The following is a 20,092-nucleotide window of genomic DNA, read 5'->3' as shown; positions in this document are numbered from 1 at the left end:
TATTTACTTTAATGTATATGTATTCATATTACAAGACTACAAGTTTCAATGTTGAATAAAATGACAAGAATATAAAGCATTGATACGAACTGAATAAAACTATTAAAAATAAATACCCTAATATACAGAAATAATGTAATTAAAAACCTTAATTTTCATCTTGTTTATCTTCCTTTTCATTTTCATCGACTTGACCATTAATTTCCTCTTCCTCTTTAGCATATTCAGCATTTATTTTATCTTCGATTTTTTGCTTCTTAGCATTTTCACGTTCAGCTTTTTCAGCTCTCTTTCTTTTATAACCGGCCTTCTTATCTTCACCAGTTCTTTCTTCTTCATCTTTTGGAGGAGCAGTAAACCAAGGGATTTTACCTCTGTTAAAATCATTTAAAATCTGTTTAGATACCCCGGATTCATCTGGTTCTCCCCCTTTCAATAATCTACCTTGTCTTCTAGCAATTAATTCAATAAATTCAAGACTGGCTTTTTCTAATAATTCAGGATCTTCTTCAAATCTACTCCAGCCTTTAACTTCGTAAGTTCTTTCCAAATGTTTACGTTCACATTTTGTCAACATATCGGCAATATACTGTTCAGGGTTGGAAACATGTTCAACTCTAACAACACCTCTGAAAAGAATATCAGATTCGGAATCTTTTGAACTTGGAGGTACAATACCTGGACAATCAATTAAGAAAATTTTCTTCATCAAGGTAATATATTGCCAAACTTTGGTTTCACCAGGAATTGGAGCAACAGTACAAACCTTCTTACGACGTAAAGTATTAATGATTGAAGATTTACCAGTATTTGGATAACCAATAAAACCAACCGATATTTGTTTACGGTCTGAATGCAATGATGAAAATTGACGTAACAATTGGATTAAAGAACCTTTACCGAAAGAATTTGTGATAGAGGCATGAAATGCTAAAGTTGGGTATGATTTAGATAAGTGTTTAACCCAAGCAGCCTATAGAAATGTTAGTAAGTGAATTTTTTTTGAAAATGCAACATTATTCAAAATCAGGATGTCTTTGCAAGCAAAAAATAAAGCTCAATATGATAAAAGAAGAGAAAAACATTTTATAACAAGATAGATGTCGGCTTCTATACTACGAAACATTTCATTGGTTTATCATAAGATAAAGAAAAGTTTCAACTCAATAAGACTCCGTCGCTAACCTAAGGAATATCAACAAAACGCTGATAAAGATGTGAACAAATCTCGATTCAAAACGAAAAGAAAACTGATTCTCAAAACGAGCGATCAGGAACACGGGCGGATAGCATTATTCTTCCAAAGACGTAACAGGCAACATTTTAGGTAGGTGTCGATCTAAGTAGACCAACGAGTATCACCCTGACAAAAGGCTTTGGTGTTTAGAGAAGTGAAACAAAATAAAAGCAAAAAAAAAAAATGAAAGTAACAAATCAGAAAGACATCCTAAAATAAAGTCAGTAAAAGGTTTAATACATACGGCTACCCAAGTTGGGATTAAATCACATTTGTTTAAAACGTAGATTAAATGTTTATGAGGACATTCTTCCCTAATATATTTTTCAACAGATGCACACCTAGTTCCTTCAGGATCTCTGGCATCAAGCACATGAATAACGACATCAGAGGAATCAATGACTTTATATAATTCATTCCAAATACGTTTGGATTGACCTTTATGGAAAATAGCTTCTTTTGCAGCTTGAGTAAAATCATCATTATCCAAGAAAGAACCACCCATTAATCCCAAGGTGGAATCCAACTCTTGTTTTTCATCATATTTTTGAGAATCCTGCTCCGTTATTTGGGCCAATTCTTCCAATGAAGAGGCATTAACATTTCTTGGTTTCTTACGTTGTTGTTTTGGACCAAAAGCATGTTCATAAGATTCGGTTTCTAATATCTTAGCTGTTGGAGAGTCAGCTTGGTCCTTCTCATCCAACAAGGACATGGGTAACTTATTTCTTCTTAATAAAACTTGATAGGAATTATGTTTTTTATCTCCCATTGCTTCTCTGAAATGAGTTAATGCATCTTGGCCAATCACCCTGGTGTTACCAAACCATTTTCTGTTTGGATCAACTCTAGCAGTAGGAGCATCAGTACTTTGTAAATCAGCTTCCTTAATAATCTCCCCCTTAGCATTTCTGACCGCTCTACCGGTCTTGTACATCTGTAAATGTTTCACCTTCTTAGCATCTCTGTAGAAATTCTCTCCCTTTACTCGAAGATTACCATCTCTGGTATCATTCTGCCTCACTCTTCTTTGCTTTTCTTTCTTTTGAGTACCCATTGTTATTCTATATGATTTCCTAAGTAAACTGGAAGGAAAAGCTTCTTGAACAAGTTTTTTCAAATCTGAAAAATCTAGTAAGAAGGGAGAAAAAAAATTGTAAGGGCATCCCATCGCATCAGCTAAAAAAAAAAAAAAAATAAAAAAAATTTTTAGCGAGTGTATCACGTGACATCTACAACCTGTAAATGATTTCACTTTGCAGTTTGGTTTTCTGATATCAAGGTCAGTTACAATTGCTTAGAGATAATCAACAGGCAAGGGTTAATCTAAGCAGGCCACCAGATAAAGAGTCTATACGAGTTGTATTGACTTCAATAAGGTAAGATACCCATTGGCTATAAGCTACACTTGAAGAACCCGGGGGTTTAAGTAGGAATGACAACTAATTTAACTAGAGATGCTGAATTCCTTAGTGAATTGACACCTACTCAAGATCATTTTTTGAAGAAATATCTATTGGAGACGCAATTAAGCCACGAGCTTCATTACTTATCCAAGCCAAACTGTCTTGAATATTTGGGGTTTCCATTCAAGTCATCAAAAGAGGAGAAACTTGGAGATGAAAAGCCCAAAAGCCAAGGAGAGGAAACATTACCTCTATTGAAGTACTTTTTCAGTAATTTCATTCAATCTTTCCCTTTTATCACCAACAATCCGGAGAAAGACCAATTGGAATTTTGGAGAGACACTGTGCAGCCATTTGTGGAAAGCTTCAATACAAAAAATGTGAGTGATTCTTTAGAACGTAAGGACGAAATCACTAAAAGAAAACAAGTTAATACCAAGTTACTACATGGACTATTATTATTTTACAATTCAATGTTGATAAGTGAGAAGGATTTGAATTATTTGCATGAAGATCACTTAAAACCTTCTGATACTGGTAAATTGGATAAGTTGCAAAAAGGTGCAGCCGCTAAGCCCGATGATTTTCAAACTAATGTTGAATTGGATGACTTTAAGAAATTCAAATACGTGAATGATTTGAGTTTAAATATAATTGCGGTTAAGAGGGTTGGCGATTGGTTGAATATTGAAAGAAAACCTTCAAATTCTAGTGTAACTAGTGGACAAACCATGGAACGATCAAGTTCTTGGAATGTATTCAAACATATTCCTATAATTCTGTCAGCTACACTGAATAACAAGCCAAAGCATAACTATGAATTCATTATTCAAGTCACCAAAAGACTGAAGAATGACAATGGGGCATACGAATATAGATCACACTTTGTTTCAAAACCATACCATGATTTCAAATTACTAGAATCGAAATTGAAAAAAAAATATCCTGGATTAATGGCTACTGATATACCAGCATTACCATCCAAATTGAAACACGATGATGGTGTTAGTATGGAAGAACTGGATTCACCTATTTTAAGTCAAAGTGACAGTAAATCTCTGGAAGCCGATACTGTGTTGGTTGATGAAGATCCTAAACCAGGAAATATCAAAATTAAATTATATCGAGAAAAGCTTAGATTGGCTCTCCGTGGATATTTGTCTAAGTTAGTTAAACATGTTGAGATTGTACAAAGTGAAATTTTCACTCATTTTATCTATGAATCAGCTTTTGACAATTTATCAATTGATGAATCAATAGACCATGAAGAAAGATTAGAACATGAAAAATCCATAATTGTTACTCAAAGGGAATTTCAACAGCAAACTGCTAAAATAGTTTATGAATTATCGCAAGATTTTGATCAATTTAAGGAACAGTTAATCAGTAACCCTGAATCATTGAGTGAGATCTTTAAAGAATTAAGTGAAAGTAAATCAATAGATGAATTATCGCCATTATTGAAAACATTTTTAGAGTGGTGTAAATTAGAGGTTGCTGCCACATTATATCAAGTATTCTTAGGACAAGATAATTCAAGTGAATGGTTAATAAAATGTCAAAAATTTCATAGATTATTTCCATATAATATAATTTATGGGATCTTAAAATTTACTAATCCAGTCAAGGTTGTCTCAAGAGTGGTTGATTTATTATTAGTAAATTTCCCAAGTTTTCTGTTACCATCCTGGCCTGGTAGTAGTAGTAAAGAAAACGATGAATTAAAAACTGCATCAAAGAAGACTGGAGCTAAGAATCTATTATCAATGATGTTTGTAATGTTATTGGATGAAGATTTAGGTGATTATGAAAAAGAGATCAAACAATTATTAGAAGGAGAAGTTTTAAAAGATGGGAAGTATAACAAATTTATTAATAAAATTGATAAATACGTTGCACTTGAGAAAATCGAAGTCATTGATGAGATTAAAACTGAAGCCATGGACGGTAATGAAGATTTATTATTGACAATTTTGAAAACGGCTAAATGTGGCGGGTTTGTAATATCGGATCAAGATGAGAAATATCACGAAATATTGAAAAGTTATAAATCATATGAGTCCCTTGATGGAACACAAGAAATCAGCAATAGTGAGTTGTATTTAACATTGAAACAGTATTGGCAACTATTGATTCGCCGAAGAGATAAAGATATTATGAAACAATTATGGCAAGAACCAGAATTGACTCAATTAATTAAGAAGTTTTTAACGATATTTTATCAACCATTAATGAAAATTTTCAAAAAATGTGACATTCATTTAGTTTTCAAAGATTTTGAAAAATTCATGGATGATTTAATGAAAGAATTAGGAAAATTGAATAACGGGGAAGTTTTTTATATGAGCTCGATTGAAATATTCAATAAGTTTAAAAAAATTCTTGATAAACATCAAATTGTTTTATGGAGATTCATAAATGATTTATATAATAAAGACGATCAAAAACTTTTTATAAAATTAATCAAATGGATTGAAAATTTCTTAAAATTACTTCGAATGAAGTACATTAATGAATCGAGTGTTAAATTAAACTTAACCCAATTATCAAGTCAAAATGATTTAGATATCAATCTATTTTGGAATCAATTAAATAATAGAATTGAAAATATCTTAACCAAAAGAAGATTGTTAAAAGATTATCTACAACAACAAGCCGCTGGCGAAGAAGAGGATCATCAACAAATGATTGATTCTAAATGGGATGATGTTAATAATGATATCTTCCGTAATACTGACGGGAAAGAATTTGGTATTGATGCCAGAGAATTAGAAGAGTTTAATCTATTACAAAAACACCAAGATTCATTAAAAGAAAAAGACGTTAACAACAAAGAAAAACAAGAATTATATAAAAAACTAGCATCAATCGATAAATCAATGAATGATTTGGGTACTAGTGAACTAGATAAATTCGAATCTTCCTTCCAAATCCAATTGACTAGCTTACTCGCTAATATTCATATGAATTAATCATTATATCTTAGTCTAATAGATAGCCTATTAACGTGAAATAGATCAACTGATTAGTTGGTGCACATCAATAAGATTCAATACATTCGTAATCGTTTAGATACTGCCTCCATTGGTCGTGTGAGCAATTACTGTAAGGGGAAGGCATCAACTTTCTACAAAATCAACTCTTCATGTACAAATTTCACTCTAAAACCGTTTAATGTTGCGTTTTACATAACATTTCTCACTCTAATTAGAACCATCTCTAGTTTATTTGGTACCCTACCCTGTAAAGAGGCTTGAAATTATTGACTAACCAAGCAAACACTCAAGTCGCGTATCCATCTTTGTTTAAGGTACAATCGACAATACTTTGTTGAAGCTTAGAATACCACAAAATTTTACACTGCCAAAAAAACAATTAGCAAAAAAAAAAAAAAAATTGCTAACAAAACGAAAAAAAAAAGACTGGAAAAAGAAAAGAAAGACAAAACTCAGTGAAAAGGCTACTGACCCGAAAGTTTCACTGTTGAAGAGAGGACCATTATATTAGTTGTTCTTCTTATTGCCTAGAGTAACTTCTATATCTTCAGTATCTTGTACATCTTCTTGTTCTGAGTTGTGGTAGGCTGTTTCAGTAGATTTGGCTTAAAGAGTTGGTGAATTCAGGTGCTTTAAACTTTTTCTGTTATTTTCTCCAAATTGATTCCCCAGGCTTAGTTAAATTGGAAGATTATAAATTGGCTGTTGAAGGTTATATATTTGAAAGTGAAGGTTAGTTATAATATAGGTATTGAAGATGAATATTCAACATAAATTACCTTTCCAAATACCTAGGATACTTAGATCACGACCTTCTACTAAATTAGTGAAATTAATTTTACTATCGGTTGTTTTCATTAACATTCTTTATTTTTCATTTTTTTACCTTGGTGAATATAGGGCATTTTCTGATTTGACTAGAATATATTCGGATCCTTATAGAAATTCAAATGATCAATCACAAAGCCCTCAAAGTTTAAATAAAGGTGGTAAAGGAGGAAGATATAGTACTGCTTTTGAAAAACTTTTAAATAAAAAATTTGAAAAAGTTAAAAGTGATAAAGAACGTTATTGGTTAGCTCATACTGAGTTAACTGAAATTTCAGTTGATATACCAATTGTTAATTTTCTAAAACAATATCAAAATAATAACGATAATTCTTGGTTGACCAAAAATGCTTTATTTTTCGACCCAAGATTTACTTTATCAATGTATATTAATGAACTTAAAACCAATTTTTTACAATTTAAAAAACCTGATCAAGAAGGTAAAGTTGATGCTAATTCTGTTCCAACCATTAAATTACCTTTCCATTGGTCTGATTGGATGGATTTAAGTTTATTGAATGAAGATTTAGCAAAACCAATTGATCAAAGAGTCAATTGTGATTACATTAGACAACATACTAATAACAATCCTGATCCTTCATATTTTTGTAAAAACAATGATCAATTATCTGATGAAGAAATTAAAAAATTTGGATTTCAATCTAAAAGTCAATTACCGGGTTTTATAATTCATGGACACTCATCTCATGATGATCGTCCATTCAATGATTTTAGAGTTTTAGAATCAAAATCTTATGCTTTAACTCATTTACCAAAACCTCATCGAGTTATATTATTAAATGGTGATAAAAATGGTGGTACTTTTGAATTTGAAGTTGATTTAAATGATAATACTAGACTAGTTGAATCAAACATTATTAATAATTATCTTTCAAGTAATAATTTAGATTCTTCAAATTTTAATGATAAAACTGTTTTAAACTTGAATCATATCAAAGAATATCAACAATTGTTAGATTCAGTTAAACCCCGTTATTTAACTGACGAGGAGGATATTCAAGGAATGTATAAAGTTTTGAGAAAACAAACCGATCCAAAACAATCAAGAGAATTGGAATTACCAGCCAAATTGTTTGACTATCCAGAGACCATGATTCATAATCAAATTTATTTTTACGAACAAAAAAATGATGTACCAGTTGATAATTTACCAATTAACGAACGTCATTATTATGAAGGTTTAAAACAATGTTCTAATTATGATTCTAAGAATGAACCAACTTATTTCAAAATGGCCACTATTAGAATTGATGATGATCGTAATCGTGACCGTGAATGGGGGTGGCATTATGATTGGAGATTTTTCAATGGTGCTCTTAATTATGATAGTGTTGGTTGGACTCAATCAGAGTTAATTGTTAGAACCAATATTATTTTAGATCGTTTATTAAGAAATTGGAATAGATTTGCTGAGGAAAAAGGAATTGTTACTTGGATTATGCATGGACCATTATTGAGTTGGTATTGGGATGGGTTAATGTTCCCATTTGATGTTGACATTGATATTCAAATGCCAATGATTGAATTAGCTCGTTTAGCAAAAGATTATAACCAAACATTAGTTTTAGAAGATCCAACTGAAGGTTATGGGAAATTTTTAATTGATGTTGGTACTTATATTCATAATCGTGATATTAGTCAAAATTCAAATCATATTGATGCAAGATTTGTTGATGTTGATTCGGGTATTTATATTGATATTACTGCCTTGGCCAAATCAAAGGCAAACACTCCAGAAGAATATAATAATAATGCCTTGGTCAACATTAACAAAGGTTTTAACGATGATCAAATTGAAATTTATAATGATCGTAGAAAACATTTCTATACGTTAGAGCAATTATCACCATTAAAATATTCATTAATTGGAGGGGTGCCAGTTTATGTTCCTCTGACTATTACCGATCGGTTAATTTTCGAATATTCAAAAGGTTTATCAAGTTATGAATTCAGAGATTGGTATTTTGTCAACCGTTTGAACTTATGGTTAAGAAAAGAACAAATTGCTAAAGCTTTCCCTCATTACGATATCTTAAATAAAGATGGTAATGTTGATAAAGATTTACTCTTGAATAAAATTAATCACATGTCTGATAATGAAGTTTTGAAATTATTAGAAGATGACGATATTTTGGTTGAATACTACTTAACTAAAGAAGTCACCGATACTCATGCTAGAGAAAAAGAATTCTTATTCGATTCCATGGGTAGAGATAATTCTAATTTAGACCAAGACTTGAAATTAAAAGAAGAATACAATCAATTAACTTCAACCTTCAAAATGTCAAAACCTTTAAGAAAAGCATTATGGGATTTCGAAAACCTCGAAAGATTAAAACATCACAAGGAAGATGTTTAAAAAGTTCTACTTTTTTTTTTTTTTTTGCAACTTTATATTAGTTTAGTTCTACTTAATATTTTTAATTCGCCATAACTGTCACACATATTTTGACTCACAGTTATTCTAATATGTAATTCCACTCCCATTTAAAGTATTCAATCTGTAGTCTAACCCATAATACAATAAGGTTAGCCCTATTGTCACGAATAAGCAATCGAACCCAAATAGGTGAATTACATAATCAGCCAACCAAGCAAAATAATATCTCCAGTACCTTAAGAGATTGATTGTTATCATAAAATAAGCGTTTATTGTCTTGTATTACAGTTCATGAAATTTTGTTAAAGCTGTTGTTCTATTATACTATCACAATCTTTATTGTTCCTACGGACGATTGTGATTTTACAACCCATCTAGCTCTCAACTGCGACTGCAACTGTAACTGCAACTGCTGCTGCAACTGCTGCTCCAAAGGGTTTCCCTTTGGGTGTGTAACCCTTTCCTCGTATGGTTCTCCACCATCTATTGATAAAGGCCCTTTATCTTTGAAAGTATTGGGCCTTTGTTATCGTTGTTGCAATTGGCCGAAGTTGAGCATGAAAAAATTAGGCTTCCCACATGTATTTAAAAAAAAAAAAGAAAAAAAAAAAATTTGTATAAGTACTAAAGACATCCTTTTGGTTCGTGACCAAGATTCTTGATAGTATAGTGGGCTATAACAGTGCGTTAGTGTGTCATGACAGCTACATCATCTACTAGTACGAGTGTTGGGGCCCGTCAGGAGGACTTAGGTGGGTCCCGGTTGAGAAGCAGACTTATTAATAGGGCTACTAGAAAAGGAGATAATGTGGAGGAAAAATCGACAGAAGAGTTGTTGGTTGAAAAATTGGATAAGTTTTTGTCGACAATTGAGTCTAGGTTGGATAGCTTGGATCAGTATTTCAAGTTTTCCAACGAACAAGAGGAGGAAGAGGACGAAAATGAAGAAGAAAATGAAGAAGGATATCTTTCTCCGGAAAAGACCCGATCCAGAAGCAGCAGTTTCACTTCGCTAAAGTCATTTTCATTAAGTAATTTGGATATGATTCATGAACGTCTTGATTTCGTTAAACAGTCAGTTTTGAAGACATCATTCACTAATTTAGAATATTTGTATAAGACGTTGGATGATCAATATAACTACTTATTTTCATCTAACACCAGTGCTCATAAGAGAATACCATCTATTGATCAAGATTTATCTCCGGTTAATAAGAAGGAGATATTGTCCCACAAGATTATCACTACAATACAGTATTTTGATGAAAAATTGAATCATATTGAAAATTTCATTCATGATAAAACTCCTCAAAGTAAAATCGATTATAATAAAGACTCTAAGTTCAAATACTTTAAGTTTTATAATTTCAATCGAGCAGTTAAGAATGCTGAACATCAATACTTACATTATTATGAATTACCTTTAAGTTGGAGAGAAAATCGTTATATCATTAATGGTTATAGGTTTTCTCTTAATCATTTAACAATGTTGAAATCAATTTTCCATTTCAATCATAATGAAACCATGAATATTTGGTCACATTTGATTGGGTTTTTCGTTCTTGCATACTTGACTTTTATTCATTTCCCCCAAACAACCGCTTATCAATTAAATACTTACAAAGATAATTTACCAATGTATGGATTTTTAGCTGCGGCAATGTCTTGCCTATTATGTTCGGTTGTTTGGCATACTTATTCTTGTTTTGCTAAATTATCAGTTAGAACTAGATGTGCTTGTGTTGATTATACTGGTATTACTATCTTAATCACTGCTTCAATTGTGGTTGCAGAATATTGCTCCTTATATAATTACCCAAGGTTATTGTTAACCTATATGACTTTTTCAATCATTTGTGGTGGTACCGGGTTTATTTTTAATTGGTCGCCGTATTTTGATAAACCTGAATGCAGATCTTTAAGAATTGGGTTTTTCATGGGATTGGCATTTTTAGGTATAACTGCTTTCTTTTGTTCTTGTTGGTATGATGGATTTATTAAATCAACTTGGTATTTTGCTCCTTTAGTCTATCAATCCTTTATCTGGTATTGGCTCGGAGTGGTTTTCTATGGTGGGTTGATTCCTGAAAGATGGAGATACGACGTTATAATATCTGAAGATGAAAATTGTAATCATTCTCATTCAACTTCCGAAATCTTATCGGGTAATATTGAACATAGTGGTCGTGAAGAAATTGAAAATATCGAAGACGAAATTACTGCTACTAATTTCGATGATATTTTAATTTCTGATTCTCCTGAACCTGAAGAGGCGCCTCTTGTTGATGATGATTCCAATAAATATAAAGAAATTTTAGATAAGCATTTTCCTTTAAAACCCACGTTTACCCCTTATCATAAGGATTTCTTATCCTTGTGGTGGGTCGATTATATCTTTTCAAGTCATAATATCTGGCATATTTGTGTTGTTTTGGGTATAATCGGTCACTACATTGCGATTTTGGATATGTATGAAGGTATTGAACGTTAGTTATATTGCCATTTTTGCTTCTGTTGTGTGTCTGAGTTTTTTTTTTAGATTAGTGTCATTTTCAATTTAATATTCATTCGTGAAGTTTTAATTGTAGTTTAAAGCATCATCAAATTTGTAAGCTTCTCATGTTCAACATTTTTTTACATTTCTTTAAAATTTTCAACAAAATTATCGAAATTTGGAAACTCAAAGAATATTTAGAGCAATTAAAATGAATATACCATCTTTTGCCATCTTTGGCCAACTCTGTACAACGAAAGAGCTAATACTGAAATCTTCATTTTCGCAACTACTCAAGGAAATCGATAGCTGCAAACAAACAACCTCCGTATATTTTTAAATTTCCAGACACTCTCTATAACGGAGATTATAAATGCCTTTTACAAGCTTTTTACATTATTATTGTGCGAGATTGAAAGTATTGAAATAGGTTGTATATTGGTATGTTACAGCTTTGATTTTTGGGATCTTGTGTTAAAAAAATTTAACACAAGAATATATGTTTAATATTTGTACACTAATATATAAGTCGGTAAATAAAGACCAAATAATGGAGGAAGCCCATGTTGGAGATTGTGTTGGAAGTGGGGCCACTTAGCTTAGATTATAAATGAAATATAAGATATTAATTTTTTCGTCAGTCATTCACACACACTCTTCGTATAAATTAGCACTGGAAGCTACAGATCCTTCAATGTCAATGCCCCTACAATGTCGAATGATTTTTCATCATCTGCCCGTTGCGCCAGAATTATAAATCGTATGACTCGGAGTAATGTGTAGATCCTGAATTTTTATGGTTTATTTACTTTGTACTTAAGATAGGGCAGTTTATTAACTTTGTACTTAAGAAAGGGGATTTGACATTGGAGAATGGGCTGTAGATGCAACTGTTTACGTATGGCTCTTGTAAGGGATATACAAGAGTAGCATTGGGAAATTTCAAAAAAAAAGAGTTTTATAAAAATGAAATGTTCTGTAGATTTTTTATGATCTTCTTTCATAATAATAAAGAATGTAATATTTGGACGTTCAGAACACTGATTTGACCTTAAATATCTTAAAAATGAAGAATTTGCTTTTTACAAGAATAAACTTTTTGCTGACAGCCCATAATAGGTCATAGTTTACAGGACCATTTTTTCGAACATGAAACCAGCCTGGTTAGCTCAATGGCTAGAGCGTGTGACTTTTAATCACAAGGTTGCGGGTTCGACCCCCGCATCGGGCTTTTATTTTTGTCAAATAATTTTTTTCATCTCACAAGAAAATCATTAAATGGCGGTTTCTTGTCAGCATACAGATCTCTTCCCAAGGAAAACCAAAATGACATATTAAAAAACCACGAGAGTATACCGTGCGTGAGTTTATCCGACAAGGTATTTGGGCCAGGAAGGTCAGCAAAGTGGTCACGGAAAGCCATCGAATCGAGGCCCTACTATCAGCACCAGCTTCTAGAAGTAAGAGTTGGCGATTTGCAACAAGACCGCGATTACCTAAGCAGAAGGTTATTACTCAAATCGAACACCGATTGCATTATGAACCAGCTCGAGGAGAGAAAAAGTGGAGAGCAACCTGGAGAAGTGCACGGAAACGGTGAAAAAATAAAGGAGAAAGAGTCTAAAAAAAAAAAAGATTAAAAAAATAAAGAAGATTAAAAAAAAAATATAAGGAAGATTGAACAACAATATAACAAAAAATAAAAAAATGAAACAGGGGGTGCACATACAAGGCGCATAGACCAAAAAAAGAGACAAACGGAAAGAGACAAGACGGAAAAAAAGACAGAAAAAATAAGGTACCAAGAAAAAAGAATAGTATAATCTTGTGCTGTGGTTTGGAAAAGCCTAGGAACCCATCGAGGTAATATAAATAAAATGGAATCTGCTTCGAGTTTGACTCATTTTTAACCTTGTCTTTTACAATTAGTAAACTCCTGTTATTCACAGGATCATATAGAGGTGTAAAATGCCATGGTTTCCATGAGTCTTTCGGTTTCTATTCGAATAAATAAATTCTCGGTAAGATTCCATTAGCAAAGGATCAACGTAAGTTTTTTAGTAATCATTATATTTCCCATTTTAAATTGGAAACACGATCAGAAGCTTAATGTACCATTAGTAAAACCTAGCTGAAACGAACACTGATACTCGAATAATTAAATCGAATTTTCTTTAACAATTCGATGTTTAATTTTTGTGTTAATTAGCCTATAGATTGTGATTTAATTTTTTTTGTAATCGATGAAAAATCATCATTTTACGATATCACAATTTTAATGAACCCTTAATCGCCCATCTGACAAGTAGGAATTTGTTGATGCTCCTCGGTCCCCGACCAAACCCGGGTTTTCCAGCCTCCCTCCACCCCCCCATCAGATGGAAATGCCCCCGCCATGACAACTTGGGAAAAAATAATTGATTCTATGCGGTTGCGAGCCCCAGAATGCCCTCCAGCAGCACCGGACACAACAAAACCTTCCAGATTAAGCCGTACTGGGAAAAAGTCGTGCACCATGGGGCCAACAGACAAGAATTTTTTCACCACTACTAGCCCCACCATATACCAAGTCTAAGAAAAAAGTCACCAAAAAATAGAATCGAACGGCAATAGCCAGACTTTGACAAGAGGTCATTAGAACCATCGACCAGAAACGTATTATCCGTGTGTTGGATTTCTTGTATTTGCTCCACTTGTGATAACAAACTTATCTCATTCGTAAATCGTATTCAGTGCGATACGAGCTCCGTTTGTCTGGGGAATCCAACTAAACCTTTTGTGGGGATCACTGTGGACGGGATCGGTTGAGAATTGGGACCGGATAGCCGCGCTCGAAACCGGAGGAAAAGCCCGGCTAGGACGCACACCCCCAATCTGTATGCACTCCACGTTTTTATTAAGCGCCGCTTCAGCCTTTTCTTCTGTTAAAAAAATATTTTCTTTTAAAAAGAGCACCAAAAAAGGACAATACGTCATATCACTTTGTTAAAAAGCAAACACAAACACCATTTGCACTATTGGAACCTCCCAAAAAAGTATTTCGTTTTAGCAGCTTTTTTTAACAGTGCTTTCAGCTTCACCGGCTTCCCAGCCAGCTTTGGCAGTGGGTTTGACCCAGGAAATGTAAGGATAGGACAACCGTCCGAGGAAAGACAGCGGAGGGCCCTCTCCCCCCCCACAAAATGGAAATGTTACCTGAATGCTACGGTGATGTATGCATCCCATCAATGCAGTATAATGCCATGCCTCATCCGTTAAATTAAGTAAAATAATATTAACTAAAAGGAACCATACAAAAAAAAAAAAAAATATAGACAAAAAAAGCAAAAAAAGAAAGAAGGGAAGAAAAAATTCTTTTCAATTGTTCAGCTTGTTGAGCTTGTCTTGTAGGAAATTGATTTTATTATAAATACTAGACTTAATTCTTGTTTAAACTCGTACTTGATAAACAGAAATCTTTTGTTATTTATTTATTTGTTTATCCCAGTTACTTTTTTTACACTTGATAGATTTTTGCTATAGATAAGTCTTTGGGAAAAGGAAAGATATAATAAAAATGAGTATATTTACTGCGAAAACTCATACTTATGGTTTAAGAGGTAGAAAATTGAGAGCTACCATCACTGCAGTTGCAGTCACCGGGTTCTCTCTTTTCGGTTATGATCAAGGTTTAATGTCGGGGATCATTTCTGCTAAAGAATTCACTAGTACTTTCAAAGCAACTAGTGAAGAGCATGTTGGTAAGCATAATGCTACTGTTAACCAGGGGGCAGTCACTTCTTGTTATGAATTGGGTTGTTTCTTTGGGGCTTTATTTGCTTTATTCAGAGGGGATAAAGTTGGTAGAAGACCTCTTATTCTTGCTGGTTCCATTATTATTATCATCGGTACTGTTATTTCCACTGCTGCTTTTGGTCCTCATTGGGGTACTGGTCAATTTGTTATTGGTAGAGTTATCACCGGGATTGGTAATGGGTTAAATACCGCTACAATTCCAGTCTGGCAATCCGAAATGTCCCGTGCTGAAAACAGAGGTCGTTTGGTTTGTTTGGAAGGTTCAGTGGTTGCTGTTGGTACTTTTATTGCTTACTGGCTTGATTTTGGATTATCATATGTTGAAAATGATTATGCTTCAGTCTCTTGGAGATTCCCAGTTGCTTTCCAAATTTTCTTTGCCGCTATCTTATTAGGTGGTATTTTATATTTACCAGAGTCCCCTCGTTGGTTGATTGCTCATGGTTATAAAGCCGAAGCTCATGAAGTTTTGGGTTGTTTGAATGATTTGGATCCTCACGATGATGGTGTTATCGCTGAAGTTACCGTTGTTCAAGATGCTGTCAATCGTTTTTCTAGATCCCAATTAGGATTTAAAGATTTATTATCTGGTGGTAAAACTCAACATTTCCAAAGAGCAGCTGTTGGTGCTTCTGGTCAATTTTTCCAACAATTTACCGGTTGTAATGCTGCTATTTATTACTCAACTGTTTTATTCGAAGATGCTATGGATATGAGACATAGAAAAGCTTTGATTTTGGGTGGTGTTTTCGCTACAATTTATGCTTTATTCACCATTCCTTCCTTCTTTTTAATTGATTCTTTTGGTAGAAGAAAGTTATTCTTAGTTGGTGCTTTTGGTCAAGCTATTTCTTTCACTATTTCTTTTGCTTGCTTAGTTCATAAAACTGATGATACCGCTAAAGGTGCTGCAGTTGGTATTTACCTCTTCATTGTCTTTTTCGCTTTCACAATTTTACCATTACCATGGATTTACCCACCAGAAATTAACCCATTAAGAACTAGAACTGCTGGTGCTGCTATTTCTACTTGTACTAACTGGATTTGTAACTTCGCAGTTGTTATGTTTACTCCATTATTTATGAGTGAAGCTGATTGGGGTTGTTATCTTTTCTTCGCTGTTATGAATTATTTATTCATTCCAGTCATTTTCTTCTTCTACCCAGAAACTGCTGGTCGTTCATTAGAAGAAATTGATATTATCTACGCTAAAGCTTTCACCGAAAAACGTCAAGCTTGGAGAGTTGCTGCTACTTTACCAAAATTATCCTTACAAGAAATTGAAGACCAAGGTACTCAATTAGGTCTTTACGATCATGACTTTGAAAAAGAAAATGTTGATATTAATGAAAAGGCTTCTTCCTCATCTTCCGTTAAAGGCGAAGCTGATGGTTCCGATTCTCCATCTCAGGAAGGTCCTTTAGTTCAACAAAAACAAACCCAAGATGTTTAAAACCATCTCCTCTTTTTCTTGCTTTTTCAACATGAAACACTGTGTGTTTCTTTTGGAAAAGCAAAATTAAGCCATTATCATTAAACTTTCAATTCAACCTTAATGCTTCTTTAATTTTTTTTTTTAACCAAAAAAAATTCTCTTATAATATTGATGATGTCCAATTATTATTATAGGCAGTCTTTCTTGCTCTTTTTTTTTTTTTTGACTACTTTCTGATTTCGTCATTTATGTTCCTTGACATTTCCAGAGACTTATGTACTAAATCCTATATACCTTCAAACTAATATAAATTATTTTTATTTAAATACGATTTTCTTTTTTAGCAATCTTTTGATTGTATTGAAATCAAGAAAAATTAAGTGAAATTTTCAATGAGCAAGTACGCCAACACTAGACTGTACAGCAGTTGAACATTTCTGTTGAACAGATTGGTTATAAATCGGTACTTGACATTGGTTAAACCAGTAATAAGCGACTATTTACTTGGCTTATTACCGACACCAATGTTTTAAAAGTAAAAATTGACTATACGAAAAGCTTACTATACAAATCTGAATTGGCTGCGAATCACATTATGTAATGAAGAATGAAAAGACCAATAGGTGGGCAATTTTTTCTAAAATGTTCTTTATAGGATCAGTATCATGCTTCCATTGCATTAAACCGTTAGATTACCCCAGAAAGCGGAGCCCAACAAGCTGATATACTACCCCAACTGAACAAACCTTCCCAAATGTACAACAAGGCCAACGAAGAGGAAATATAAACAACAAGAGCCTATATCAAGATATCATCATGCTTAGTCATATATCAAGATATAATCATGCTTTGGCCTTTTAGCCCGAGTAACTATGATTAGTTATTGGTGGCTTAAAAAACCCATACACCAAACACATATTCTACTAAAACGGCTGTTTGGATTAGGATTGTGCTCAAGATTACACGACCCTTTCATTAGATCTTGATTTAAAACTACCGATAAATAGCCAATTCAGACTAGTTGATAAAAGTCAAAGAGAAGTATAGTTTAAATGGCAGATACTTTGGAATACAAGGCCCGAAGATCAAGGGCTGGTACGCTCAATAATGATGATAAGACTCTGAGTTATAATGATACTAGAGAATTGAAACAATGGTTGGCTAAATCAAATTGTCAACATTATTATTCGAAATTTGTAGAGAATAATATAACATTTGACTTAGTAACTGAATTGGATTCATCATCGTTAAGGGAAATTGGGATAGATAAACTAGGTGATCGATTGAAATTAGAATTATCGATATCAAATTTGAAAAATGAAAAGTTACAATCAAATTTAAATATTGAAGATTTATATAAAACTTTGAATCTAAATATTTCAAATACTTCTCAAATACCTGCTAATGAATTATCAGGAAAACTTGACTTATCTAGTGCAAATGATTCAACAACCTTATTACCAGGTGCTCAATCGTATCTTAATACATCATCAACTAATTTAAATAAAGATTCCAATAAGAATGTTACTTTCATTTTACAGGATGGATCTTGCAAAAGAGTTAATGTAACTGGTTGTTTTAATTCTCAGTCAATTAAAAGAAAAGTTTTGAAAAAATTAGGTATTAAACAACAAGAAGCTAAATACCATACATATATTCATTCGAAAGATCATCAAAATAATAATCAATTAAAATTAAATGCATTATATGATGTTGAATTGGTTACAATTTGTTATAGTCCTGATCGATTAGAAAAACACCGGATCATTTTATGTCCTGAAAATGAAACTCCATCGGAAATTGCAATCGAAACATCTAAAAAAATTCTAGTTAAACATGATAGATTTGAAAATATTCGTATCAAAAATCAAGAAGATTTAAGTCAATATCATATTCCTGATACTAAACCTAAACAAGCTCCTGGTCCATCTATGAGGAATTTCTTTGGCCAAAGACCTCCAAGTGAATTGATTAGTTCAAATTTAGCTGAATATTTCCCAGAAGCCCGCCAAAAAGAATTAGAAGCCACTGTTCGTAATTCTGTCAGATACTCGGTTAGATTATCTCGTCGCTTTAATCTACCCTCTGGGATTGCTAGTGGTGGTAGTAGCACTGGATCAATGATTAATGCAAATCCAAGACAATCTATAATGAGTAATAATACAATCACAACGACTAATAATAGAGCTTCATCAATTCTGTCGAATGATTTTTTGATTCAAAGAAGACATCAAAATAGAACCATTGGTGATGTCATGATGAATAATATTACCGCAATTGATGAGGCAGTTAATTCTCAAGATAATGCTTCAACTTTTAGCAAACCTCCTTCTATTATATCGGGAATGACCGGAGGAGGAAATAGCGATGATCGATCGATACACTCAAATAACTCTCTGAGTAAAGCTAATAATCGTCAAAGATTTTCTATTGCTACTAGTTTTGCAGATCAATCAAGTTCAAATAATCGATATTCCAAAATCGAACTATTCAGTATCGACTCCGATGAAGAAGAAGTCCAAGGAGATGAAGAAGAGGGTCCTGACTTTATTAGTGAATACGGAACATATACAAGTGGGGAATTAAATTACCAAGAAGGTCAAGAGCTGAGTGAATCATTAGATAAAATCAGCAAGTTACCAAGTAAAAAATGGCTACAAGGGGCAAGAATAGGAGCTGGTAGTTTTGGTATAGTTTATTTAGGTATGGATCCATTTACCGGGGAATTAATGGCAGTTAAGCAGGTCAAGATCCCTAACGAAGCTAGTATGAACAATGAACTGCAAAAAGCAATGATTGAAGCTTTAGAAAGGGAAATGACATTATTAAAAGAACTTAACCATGAGAATATTGTTAGGTATCTTGGATCATCCACTGATGATCAATTTTTGAACATTTTTTTAGAATATGTACCCGGAGGATCGGTACAATCAATGCTTAATCTGTACGGGCCATTCGAAGAGCCTTTAATTCGTAATTTCATTAGGCAAGTGTTGATTGGTTTGAATTATTTACACAGCGAAGGGATAATACATCGTGATATTAAAGGGGCAAACATTTTGATTGATATCAAGGGAACAGTTAAAATTAGTGATTTTGGAATCTCCAAGAAAGTAGGCAGCTCAAATGTCGATGATACCGAAGAAGAAAACAATCAGCAAAAGAAAGGGGGAAGAAGAGCTTCATTACAAGGATCGGTTTATTGGATGGCACCAGAAGTTGTTAAACAAACTGCTTACACTAAAAAGGCTGATATTTGGTCTGTTGGATGCCTTATTGTGGAAATGTTTACTGGTAATCATCCGTTCCCAAACTTTAGTCAAATGCAAGCTATTTTCAAAATTGGAACTCATATATTACCCCAAATACCTGAATGGTGTACTTTAGAAGCAAAAGATTTCTTACAAAAAACCTTCGAAGTCGAATACGAAAATAGACCAGACGCAATCGACATGTTGAATGAACCATTCTTGAATCCCTTGATCATGTCAAAACAGTAA

At 33.0% G+C, this 20,092-nt stretch overlaps 6 protein-coding genes across 6 annotated transcripts; 5 read left to right on the top strand and 1 right to left on the bottom strand.

The window, feature by feature from the left end:
• Positions 1-148: 148 nt before the first annotated feature.
• NOG2 (putative GTPase) lies at positions 149-2,319 on the bottom strand (the record flags this gene model as incomplete). Its single annotated transcript, XM_020219673.1, has 2 exons — positions 1,482-2,319; positions 149-973 (listed from the first exon to the last, which is right to left on the bottom strand). The coding sequence occupies exons 1-2, from the start codon at positions 2,292-2,294 to the stop codon at positions 149-151; spliced, it is 1,638 nt and encodes a 545-aa protein (XP_020073817.1). The 5' UTR covers positions 2,295-2,319.
• Positions 2,320-2,672: 353 nt separating this feature from the next.
• HYPBUDRAFT_151062 (uncharacterized protein) lies at positions 2,673-5,615 on the top strand (the record flags this gene model as incomplete). The annotated part of the gene is made up of 1 exon (XM_020220324.1): positions 2,673-5,615. The coding sequence occupies one exon, from the start codon at positions 2,673-2,675 to the stop codon at positions 5,613-5,615; it is 2,943 nt and encodes a 980-aa protein (XP_020073816.1).
• Positions 5,616-6,396: 781 nt separating this feature from the next.
• Positions 6,397-8,847, top strand: MNN4-4 (Mnn4-4p; the record flags this gene model as incomplete). Its single annotated transcript, XM_020219914.1, has 1 exon — positions 6,397-8,847. One exon carries the CDS (start codon positions 6,397-6,399, stop codon positions 8,845-8,847), a length of 2,451 nt encoding a protein of 816 aa, XP_020073815.1.
• A 487-nt stretch (positions 8,848-9,334) lies between these two features.
• On the top strand, positions 9,335-11,480 carry HYPBUDRAFT_163868 (uncharacterized protein; the record flags this gene model as incomplete). Its single annotated transcript, XM_020222640.1, has 3 exons — positions 9,335-9,630; positions 9,655-11,345; positions 11,464-11,480. Exons 1-3 carry the CDS (start codon positions 9,566-9,568, stop codon positions 11,478-11,480), a joined length of 1,773 nt encoding a protein of 590 aa, XP_020073814.1. The 5' UTR covers positions 9,335-9,565.
• A 3,306-nt stretch (positions 11,481-14,786) lies between these two features.
• HYPBUDRAFT_154324 (general substrate transporter) lies at positions 14,787-16,709 on the top strand. Its single transcript, XM_020222016.1, has one exon. It carries the CDS (start codon positions 14,919-14,921, stop codon positions 16,608-16,610), a length of 1,692 nt encoding a protein of 563 aa, XP_020073813.1. The 5' UTR covers positions 14,787-14,918; the 3' UTR covers positions 16,611-16,709.
• Positions 16,710-17,644: 935 nt separating this feature from the next.
• STE11 (mitogen-activated protein kinase kinase kinase) lies at positions 17,645-20,092 on the top strand (the record flags this gene model as incomplete). The annotated part of the gene is made up of 1 exon (XM_020219146.1): positions 17,645-20,092. The coding sequence occupies one exon, from the start codon at positions 17,645-17,647 to the stop codon at positions 20,090-20,092; it is 2,448 nt and encodes an 815-aa protein (XP_020073812.1).

The sequence above is a fragment of the Hyphopichia burtonii genome (genome assembly GCF_001661395.1).
Source record: "Hyphopichia burtonii NRRL Y-1933 unplaced genomic scaffold HYPBUscaffold_10, whole genome shotgun sequence".
NCBI lineage: Eukaryota > Fungi > Ascomycota > Pichiomycetes > Serinales > Debaryomycetaceae > Hyphopichia > Hyphopichia burtonii.
The sequence above is the reverse complement of the archived record's forward strand: the minus strand, read 5'-3'. Positions and strand labels throughout refer to the sequence as shown.

Excerpts from the sequence above, each read along its gene's own strand:
- HYPBUDRAFT_154324 (XM_020222016.1), top strand. The coding sequence starts at position 14,919 with ATGAGTATATTTACTGCGAAAACTCATACTTATGGTTTAAGAGGTAGA.